General features: G+C 34.0%; 1 protein-coding gene across 1 annotated transcript in view; it reads right to left on the bottom strand.

Moving 5' to 3' along the window:
* The window catches only part of LOC138325735 (acid-sensing ion channel 1-like), a 34160-nt gene extending 25965 nt beyond the window's left edge, over positions 1-8195 (bottom strand). The window contains exons 1-4 of the mRNA XM_069271590.1: positions 7949-8195; positions 3825-4229; positions 1184-1344; positions 1-45 (exon numbers count right to left, since the gene is read on the bottom strand). The exon at positions 1-45 is cut by the window's left edge and continues 36 nt beyond it. Coding sequence (XP_069127691.1) covers positions 1-45; positions 1184-1344; positions 3825-4226 — 608 coding nt within the window. The 5' untranslated portion in view covers positions 4227-4229; positions 7949-8195. The remainder of the gene's footprint in view (positions 46-1183; positions 1345-3824; positions 4230-7948) is intronic.
* Positions 8196-11055: the final 2860 nt, after the last annotated feature.

The following is an 11055-nucleotide window of genomic DNA, read 5'->3' as shown; positions in this document are numbered from 1 at the left end:
AACAGCATGTCGGATAGTAGGTGACCGGCCTGTATTCTTTCGTGTCTGAAATAAGATTATAACAATAACTTGTCAACACGGAATTCATTTTCCTAAGAGTAGATGTGGATATATGTGTAGATATATATATTTCTTATTATTACTATTATTGTTACATGTACGTCTCAATACTCATGTACAAGTGTAACGACGTTCTTTTTTTTCGGAGAACACGACGTGATTTTCACTCACAAAGTAATGACGTCACAATATAAAATACAATCTGATTAAAACCATGAATTCACTTTGACCCTGGTTATTTCCAATTATTTCCTCGGCATTAATACATAAATTGATATGGGACAAGGAAGTAATTTCAACCGTGTGGACAAAAAAAATAAAATAAAATTTTCGAGGCGATCTGCCCTTTAATCAAGACATAAAAAACGAACACGATTACATAATAGGATACGAACAGTAATGCGGGACAAAGTAGAAAAATATTCAACTATACAGCACAATGTAGCTCAATTTACCCTTCTGCAAGTGGCATACATACATTGATATATATATATATATGTATATATAAATATACAAAAAAAAAAAAATAAAAAATCAGAACCGTTCCTTGTCTTCTCCGAATCCCTAGGTATATTCCGGCATTGTTCATCTGAATTTATACTAACTAAGCATGTAAAATATGCTGGTTCAGGTGAAACACAGTTTAGACAAGTTTCATTATATAAGTAAAGCTACATTCACTAGCCAACTTTAGCTATATAAACTAACCAAGGAGAAATGAAGTCTATAGGGGTATAATTGTCACTCAAAACAAGACCATTATGACGTCACTAATGTTGACATGATAACGTCAACTGATCATCGTCAAAATGTCTGTTGATAAACGGTTTTCATGGTCTAACTTAAAAAAAGTGTTAATTCATAGACCCCCAAAATGAGTTAATAATGTAAATATCAAAATTAAACTGGAATATATGGAATATATAGTCTATATAGATGCCAGAGCTTTGCAGACAATATCTCATAATGCGCTAGCTCGCATTATGAAGATTGTCTACAAAGCTCTAGTTAATGCTTAAATATTCAAACTTTGGTTACAAAACACATAAAAACTATATATGCTAGAGCCTTTATGTTGTAACTTATGACCCATCACTGTCAATCATTCTTTTCAAATGCTTACCTAGGGTTATCCATAAGCAAACTTTGAAACGTTGATGTAATTTGCTGCAGTTTATTTTTCGGAGGTTTCTTTTGATCACTAGGTAGGGTGATGGTTTTATCGTATTCACTGGAATTCACTCCATCTATTCCGCTCGTAAACCGTTTCTTTCTCCTATTCTTCTAAAATCACATTTAATAATAAAAGCAAAATAGAAAAAAGAAGAAAAGAGAAATATATGATATGACTTTATCAACAGCTCCCTATGCCAATGGTTGTAAATCACAGAAATATCGCTGTAATACACGTATCATTAGGACTGATTGTAATACACGTATCATTAGGACTGATTGTAATACACGTATCATTAGGACTGATTGTAATACACGTATCATTAGGACTGATTGTAATACACATATCATTAGGACTGATTGTAATACACGTATCATTAGGACTGAGTGTAATACACGTATCATTAGGACTGATTGTAATACACGTATCATTAGGACTGAGTGTAATACACGTATCATTAGGACTGATTGTAATACACGTATCATTAGGACTGATTGTAATACAAGTATCATTAGGACTGAGTGTAATACACATATCATTAGGACTGATTGTAATACACGTATCATTAGGACTGATCGTAATACACGATCATTAGGACTGATTGTAACCCACGTATCATTAGGAATGATTGTAATACACGTTTCATTAGGACTGATTGTAAAACACGTATCATTAGAACTGAGTGTAATACACGTATCATTAGGACTGATTGTAGCACACATTAGGACTGATGTAATACACGTATCATTAGGAGTGATTGTAATACACGTATCATTAGGAATGATTGTAATACACGTTTCATTAGGACTGATTGTAATACACGTATCATTAGGACTGATTGTAACACACGTATCATTAGGCCTGATTGTAATACACGATCATTAGGACTAATTGTAACCCACGTATCATTAGGATTGATTGTAATACACGTATCATTAGGACTGATTGTAATACACGTATCATTAGGAATGATTGTAATACACGTATCATTAGGAATGATTGTAATACACGTTTCATTAGGACTGATTGTAATACACGTATCATTAGGACTGATTGTAACACACGTATCATTAGGACTGATTGTAATACACATATCATTAGGACTGATTGTAATACACGTATCATTAGGACTGAGTATAAATACACGTATCATTAGGACTGATTGTAATACACGTATCATTAGGACTGATTGTAATACACGTATCATTAGGATTGATTGTAATACACATATCATTAGGATTGATGTAATGCACATATCATTAGGATTGATGTAATACACGTATCATTAGGACTGATTGTAATGCACGTATCATTAGGACTAATTGTAATACACGTATCATTAGGACTAATTGTAATACACGTATCATTAGGACTAATTGTAATACACGTATCATTAGGACTAATTGTAATACACGTATCATTAGGACTAATTGTAATACACGTATCATTAGGACTGATTGTAATACACGTATCATTAGGACTGATTGTAATACACGTATCATTAGGACTGATTGTAATACACGTATCATTAGGACTGATTGTAATACACGTATCATTAGGACTGATTGTAATACACGTATCATTAGGACTGATGTAATACACGTATCATTAGGATTGATTGTAATACACATATCATTAGGATTGATTGTAATACACGTATTATTAGGACTTATTGTAATACACGTATCATTAGAGGACTGATTGTAATACACATATCATTAGGACTGATTGTAATACACGTATTATTAGGACTTATTGTAATACACGTATCATTAGGACTGATTGTAATACACGTATCATTAGGAATGATTGTAATACACGTTTCATTAGGACTGATTGTAATACACGTATCATTAGGACTAATTGTAATACACGTATCATTAGAATTGATTGTAATACACGTATCATTAGGATTGATTGTAATACACGTATCATTAGGATTGATTGTAATACACATATCATTAGGATTGATTGTAATACACGTATCATTAGGACTGATTGTAATACACGTATCATTAGGACTGATTGTAATACACGTATCATTAGGACTGATTGTAATACACGTATCATTAGGACTGATTGTAATACACGTATCATTAGGACTGATTGTAATACACATATCATTAGGACTGATTGTAATACACGTATCATTAGGACTGATTGTAATACACGTATCATTAGGACTTATTGTAATACACGTATCATTAGAGGACTGATTGTTAATTGAAATGATCTAAAGAGACAATTTTGAAACAAATCAATGAATAAACATCGATATATGTTGTTTCTGTATTTCTTGTCTGGTCTTACCTCAAGACCATGAAACTTTCGTCTTATGTACATATTTACATAGCCAATCAATCATTTATTGTATAATAAATTTTAATTTACGTAAATTCTGGTTGGCTAAGTCTAAAGTTTATTATATAGATCCTACTGTTATTAACTTGTATTCTACAAATCATTACGAACGCGTGAAAAACGCTTTATGTGCAGCTTAACTGACGTACATGTTTTCATTTTGAACTTATTTGATAAATTACAATACGATAATCCATACACATGTTAAACACCTGCCCAAAACTAATACCTGTATAGTGTGTGTACTAGGGTTGATGACTTCGTCTATAACCTGTACGTAACGTTGTAACTTTGCACTCATCCGAGTCAGCTCCGACCTTCGTAAGGTGTTGGTGTTGCATAAAGTGACCGATGGCATTTCTAGATTACTGAAGCCCAACGAAAGTTTGGTAATTACTGGCCAACTGAAGTACTGGTCAAACAAAAAATACAGGTGAAAAATCATTCCTCCTATTGCCCCGAGAAGTAACATCACCCAGACGACCTTAGCACCAATCAGTCTGGCATTGCTGATATACCCAACACCTTGAAGGGATGTCTTGTCCGCGAATCGTACGCATAGCCTCCGGAACGACTTCCGTTTGCCTGTCGAATCCAGAGAAACGGTGCCATCGTCCACATTTGGTTTCATTTTCTGCAAAGACATAACAATGAAACCTATTCATTCATATACATGGGAAATTCAATGTTTTATTTTACATGTTAGACCCGTGTTCTACGAACAGGATCCCCAAACCACACCCCAACCCTTCTCATCCGACATTACAACTAAATCCAAATTTGGCCTTTAGTTGTATAATAGGTGATGTCGGTGAAGAAATAGCGCTTTCTGTGCCGGACCGTCTGGTTCTTTTTGTGTTGTACGATACTTCATTAATCATTATGATCTTTGTCTCGTGTGTATGTTATGGTTTCATCTTATTCCAGTATCAGTCTTTTTTTTAAATTTTATATACATACATTCTTAATACATAGAAACATACTTATGAGGATACTATCTGAAGTTGTTCTTTTTTGTAACTTTTTTATTTTTCGAAACGACATGTTCATAATATGTGATATTACACCAGCATTGCCATCTTCATCATCCACATCATCTTTATTATTATTATCATCATCGTCATCATCATCATATCATCATCACCATCATAAACATCATATTCATTAAACTCATCATTGTCATCATCTTAATCATCATCATAATCATCAAAATCATCATTATCATTCATTATCGTCATAATCATCATCAACAACATGAAATATCATCATCATCATCCTTCTATCTGAAGTTCTTTACATGATGATCAAAATTCCCGAGTAGATTTTATTAAAGGCATTCATTATCAGGATAAATAAAAAATGAAAACATATTTGTAAATAGTTGTTTGTCTACAGCGTAAAAGTTTAAAAAATATCTCATCCAACTCAATCAGAAGTGTATTGTTTGTTTACCATGTTTATCTTTCTGTCGTAATGGTTACACTGCTGTTCTGGAGTATTGATCAATCAATAATATCGTCCGAATACTTTTAATTTGAGTCTCGAACTAATCATTATATTGACTATGGGATCGTCAAAACGAAACAGAGCTATGTATGCAAGGCACAGTCGGTTAACTTTGTAAATAGTTACCCAACCGTTTCTATCCCCAATGGAGAAAAACGACCCAATAGTTTTTCTCTGAATCTTTACTAGATATTGTTATGTATTGTTGATGTTCAATCAAATTGAAATGTTTCATCCATAAATATGAATACGTGTTTGTTTATCTTATCCTAGAATTCTGAATAAATTGTATTGTCTCTCAAGGAAGTGTTTATACCATAAAACACTCTTTAAGCCTACGATATCATCAGTTAAATGGGTAGATATGATCAACAGTACTTTAACACTTTATCGTAAGTATAACCACCTTATTGGGTGCAAATATTTTAATTAAAGTGCTTCAACAGTATGATCAATTTACTCAGATATCACTATAAAATAGATCTACAAACTATCGCTGTCGTTAAAACCCTATCATGAACGAGACTCAATGTATTTATACTACTTAACAAGCGGGTGCAAGTGACCATAGTGCCAGGAAGACGAATTCTCAATGGTATGCAAGGAGATATAATGCTTTATCTGTGGCTGTGTGGTGCCCCAACTTTTCTTACTCGCTTGACCTGTTTACAGGGACGAATGCATCGTGAACTATGATAATGCAGAGTCAAGCACAGGAGAAAGGTGCAAAACTACATTCCCCATCCGTATTTCCAGATGAATGAAATTGACAAGACAGAGAAAGACAAAGTTCAGTATGTTATATACAAAATGTGTTATTGAGTGACTGGGTGATGTCTATGTGATGGTATTTACCCCTGCAGCTTAACAATGATAACTAGATCTATTTCTGTATGCTTCATTTTTGTCGGCTTCCATGAGTACGTTATCCAAATAGCTTGATATATACACTTCATTATGACCAAGATTGAATTCCTTCAAAGGAAACCGTGTGCATATCTGATTATATTGATATTTTCGATAATTTTGTGTTCTATTTCACCCGTCAATACCAATATTTAGTTATTAAGACATATCCATTCATGTGTAACCATTCCCCGAGGTCAAAATGGCGTCTCTTTTAAAAGTACTAGAATTAAACCATTGGCGTAGTAATTTACCTATACATTTACATCAGGACCATACTAACTCTCAATTCGAATGGTTTCTGATGCAATAATCAACGTCACTATCCATGCGACACGACAAAACATGTCCTTGTCATTGTACGATCTAGAATAGCGCAGGCTAATAGATGTATTTATTGACATTTTAACATTCTTTTCGTATTATTGATGTTTTTAAATACTTTTATTCGTCTTTGTTCCTTATATAATCGTATAGCAGAATCTCGCATCACTTAGTGCATCGATAAAGAGAAATTGTGCCGAACTTATATGGTTTCTGGTTTGGAAAATAGTCGCCTATTTGCTTAAAATAAAGTAGGATATATATGATAAGAATTATGGCAAGTTTTCAGTTTCAGTAATTAAAGTTATATACATGTAATATTTGTATGGAAAGTCATCACTCATCAGCACCTATTGCATGGGTATCTTTAATTATTGAGACATCATTTGAATATCTGTGCGGTCTCCTAAGATGTTTAGTCAAGCGTGAAATACCTTATTTATGAAAACTAAGAAACGTTTGATACGTGTATAATGTAGACGTGATTGTAGTCATCGGGACATCGATACGCTTCATTAAGTATGCATTTAACTTTTGTGTGAACTCTTGATGTAGATGGGCATGATGGGGTACATTCTTAATCTTGAGAAAAATAAGACCCGGATATACATACATTGGTGTGTTGTTTATATATCGGTCATGGAATAAACAAAAACATCCAGAGATCGTAAACAGGAATGGGTTTCTTTCATCAAGCATGACGAATTGTAGAAACCTGTCTGCTGAGAGTTTGATTACCGTACCAGAGACGGATTGTGTCTCACCATTCATCGGTGATTTTATCAATAGTAAGTTTAACAACAATAAACATGCCCACCATTTCAGAAATATCGCAAACACTAGTACTCATAGCACCATTAGGAGATGGACTATTACCCTAATGAGGAATGATTACAAAGGAAGAGTTTTTAGATCAATTCTAACACAAACACATGCAGTTTAAAACCAATTTATATTAGTTCAATACTTCATTACACAATAAGCTTGGAGTCAAATAGCATCTTTAAATGAGGAACAAAATTATCCATGTTTAGTATAGCCATACGAGTGTAGCAATGCTTTGTCATGCCTTCATATATCTGAAAGAGGCAAAATTTGATTTAGGCTCCTCATTTAACAGTTTTTGTGACTGTATAAGTTGTTTGAAAGGCACCTGTACATTGTATCATTTCCATTCCCGTCACTCTCTAAATCTAATTCCGATTGTAATCTATATATTAGTATCACACAGATAACAGTGATGAGGAGATACATACATGTACATGTACATCACAAAGATAGTGAATAACAAAACACTTAACCCTCTTTAAAAGTAGGTAATAGTTGGCTGTCACAATGAGACCATATACAATACATATATATGGTTTAATATGGTTTATATCCATATAAGGTTAATGAGTATATATGTGTGTGACACATTAAAGAGTATAGTGATGGATGTACGTGTTTATAACGAGGGATGTAAACAGGTGTGGTTAATCAACAATAGGAGGAAACAAGACACCACACTATAACAGTAAAAACGATATATTACTCTGATCGCTTCGCTGTACATGTGTAGATTACAGATATTGATGTTTTCTACAAACGTATTTCATAAACATACAATGTACTTACCGGAGTAGTGTAGGTCCTAAATCGTAGTCAATGAAGTGTGTTGTTATCAAATATGAGTGAAATCTGTGAACTGCATGCCAGGTACATATGACTAGTGGAGAGCGACTATACGGTACAGCCTACATCTTATTATGGGGAGTCAGTCAAGCATGACAGGTGAACTCGGACATGGTTGTGTGTGAAACATGTTGCCTATCTGAGCCGAGCTCTTACGTGAAAACGTTGTCGCCTCTCCTAGGATTTAAATCGTGATCGGAAGAGACCTGAGATGATTCACACTGTCAATCTTATATTAGTAAATAAACACTACTGGAAATCGTTTATAACAAATACTGGAGAAAATATATTAATTGTGTTTACAATTAGTTATTAGCACAGTGTTGTTTTCGAACCATTATCGATATATTTAAGTAATATCAATTCATAAATAATTGAATTAAATTGATTGAATTGAGACAAATAGATATGTAGTTTACTGGCTATTTTCAAAAAAGAAACGGAAAACATATACGACCAGATAGGGGATCAAACAGGAGACCATACATGATATAGAGACGATCATTATCTACTAGCTGAACTAGATGGTTGGTGAACTGCTATGTTTGAAAAGATTATAAAAGGACAAAGAATTATAATAAATAAATCTAAATAATTTAGAAATATCACTGATTTAAAAAAAAATCGCCACAAAATGACATTCGCCCAGTTACTCTTACCCCAAACTGTCTTTATAAAATCGAATCTGGTCAATCTAGCGCTACTACTACATGCTATAAACACTAGTAAACATAATGGCATGGTTATTTGGCGAAAAAATATGTACTAAACGATGTGGACTTGCAAGACTGAAATGTACAAATGTTTGAATATTTTGCCAAAATTACAAACACCACAACAATCTATGAGTCAACAGTAATATATATGGTTAGGACGGATACATTGACACCTTTAACTAAGTTACGTTCAGCTACACCTAAGAAGTGATATACTGGCATACAAAAATCACTAGTTTAAACGGGGTCTCAAACCTGAAATTGTCTATCGAATTTATCGCCCTTCGCACTCGTGAAAAATGTCATCCTTTGTTTAATATACATGAATGTTAACACTGATCATGACGTCATTATGTCAAATGGAGAAACGAAGTTTATAACTGATGAATGTCAGTGCATACACGGACATACATGTATAGTATTGCTGGTTATAAAGCCTTGCCAGTAACTAGTGTTTTATGCATCAGTAATATTGCTAAATCAACCATATAGTACAGGATTTCGTCGATGAAGTGATAGTTTTGTGTGAATATGTTTTGAGACTGACAGATCATAGGATGCAGATGATTACTCACTCGTGATTCGTGTATTTAAAGTCTACAATTCAATGTGAATCATGAAGTCGACGTATTAGATACAGAGATTGAACAGTGTTTTGAATTCGTTAAAGGTGGTATGAACGCAATGGGATACAGGCATGTGAATCATTCAATGTAGCGCGTTAGCGCTACATGTAGAATATGTCTGTATTCCATTGCGTTCATACCACCTTTAACGCAATCAAAACACTGTTCAATCTTTATATTTACATAAGAAGTCTACTTTTACGTCAAATTTAAAACGGTGATGGTTGCTAAGTTAGGTAACTACGGTAGTCAGGATGACCGAAGATATAGTTCCGATTGTTGAATGTTATAGCTACAGTTTGATTTGAAATAAAACATTGACACCTTTCAATTATTTTTAAAATATGTTTTTTTTTCAATTTGATAATATATCAATAATGTCCATTTCGAATAAAAACTGAGATAACCGAGGCGGAACGACTACCGGTATGTATCGTTGTCATGGTAGTGATGCGTTCCAAAGTGGAGCGAGCCGCCATATTTGATTTTCAACCGAGGAAAGTAACTGTGATATAGCCTATTGATGGTATTACCGTTGAGCTGATGAATGTTTGTCATGTATGTGTCGGTCTACGAACGCGATATAGACTAAATTCTTTATAGTTATGACTTTTATTTTATTGTACGGAGGAAAGATAAGTGTTTGCATGGTGTGTGTAGGCCTATTTTGAATGCAAAGACGGGGGTAAAGCTGATGATACTGTTTCGGATAGGGTACTACCTGTACTGTTGTTCTTCTTCTGGAAACCTGTACATGGCCTGTTAACCCATTGTTTCCTTAGACGACCCCAGAATTGTTCGCAGACAATAAGATGTTCTGTATATTTAGGTGATATGAGTGACCGTACACACATACTGACGTAACTACTGTGCAGGTTCGGACTACTTCTAGTTCACGCCTCTATAAGATTTTGCGTCATAAGTTGACGGATTTCAAAATAACAATAAAGAGTTTTTATTAGATCCAATTAAATATATAATTGATATCAAAACAAAAGATGTGTTAAAGCATTGTAATGGTAATAAACAACAAAATAAATCGCTGGTCGGGGCTACAACCGGGAGACTTTTCTCAGGAAAGCTCGGGAAATTCCATAGTTACGTCAGTGTGTGTGTACGGTCACTCGTTTCACCTAAATATACAGAATATCTGATTGTCGGAGAAAATTCTAAGAGCGTCTAAGCGAACAATAGGTAAACAAGTCAGGTGCAGATTTCCAGAAGAAAAAAAACCCATTAGCCTATCCGAAACAGTATCATCAGCTTTACCCTTCGTCTTTGCATTCAAAATAGGCCTACACACACCATGCACACATTTGTCTATCCTCCGTACTCTTTCATGTAGCTGGTCAGCTCCATTTTCTCTCTCTCCAAGGTAATTATCCAGATATTATGTAGGACTTTTCGGCCGTAGACTTCAAAATTACTCCGGGTTGGGTGGTTTTTCAATTTAATACATTGATGTTAATACAAATTTAAAACATTTTAATAAGTTGTATTCTAAAGACGCACTTTTTTCTTACGTCTCTCGTTGTAGACTTGCACAATTCCAGAAACTCGCATTTTTAACAACAAAAATCTAATACGAATGATTTGAAATATAAGGATTGAATCTTGCTTTGGTCGATTTCATGGGGTGATGAATTGAGTTGCTCTGGAAACAAATTCAACATGATTCGCAGTTCATTCATTTTGTTTCAAGTGCAAC

This window comes from Argopecten irradians, chromosome 6 (genome assembly GCF_041381155.1).
Source record: "Argopecten irradians isolate NY chromosome 6, Ai_NY, whole genome shotgun sequence".
In the NCBI taxonomy this organism is placed as follows: Eukaryota; Metazoa; Mollusca; class Bivalvia; order Pectinida; family Pectinidae; genus Argopecten; species Argopecten irradians.
The sequence above is the reverse complement of the archived record's forward strand: the minus strand, read 5'-3'. Positions and strand labels throughout refer to the sequence as shown.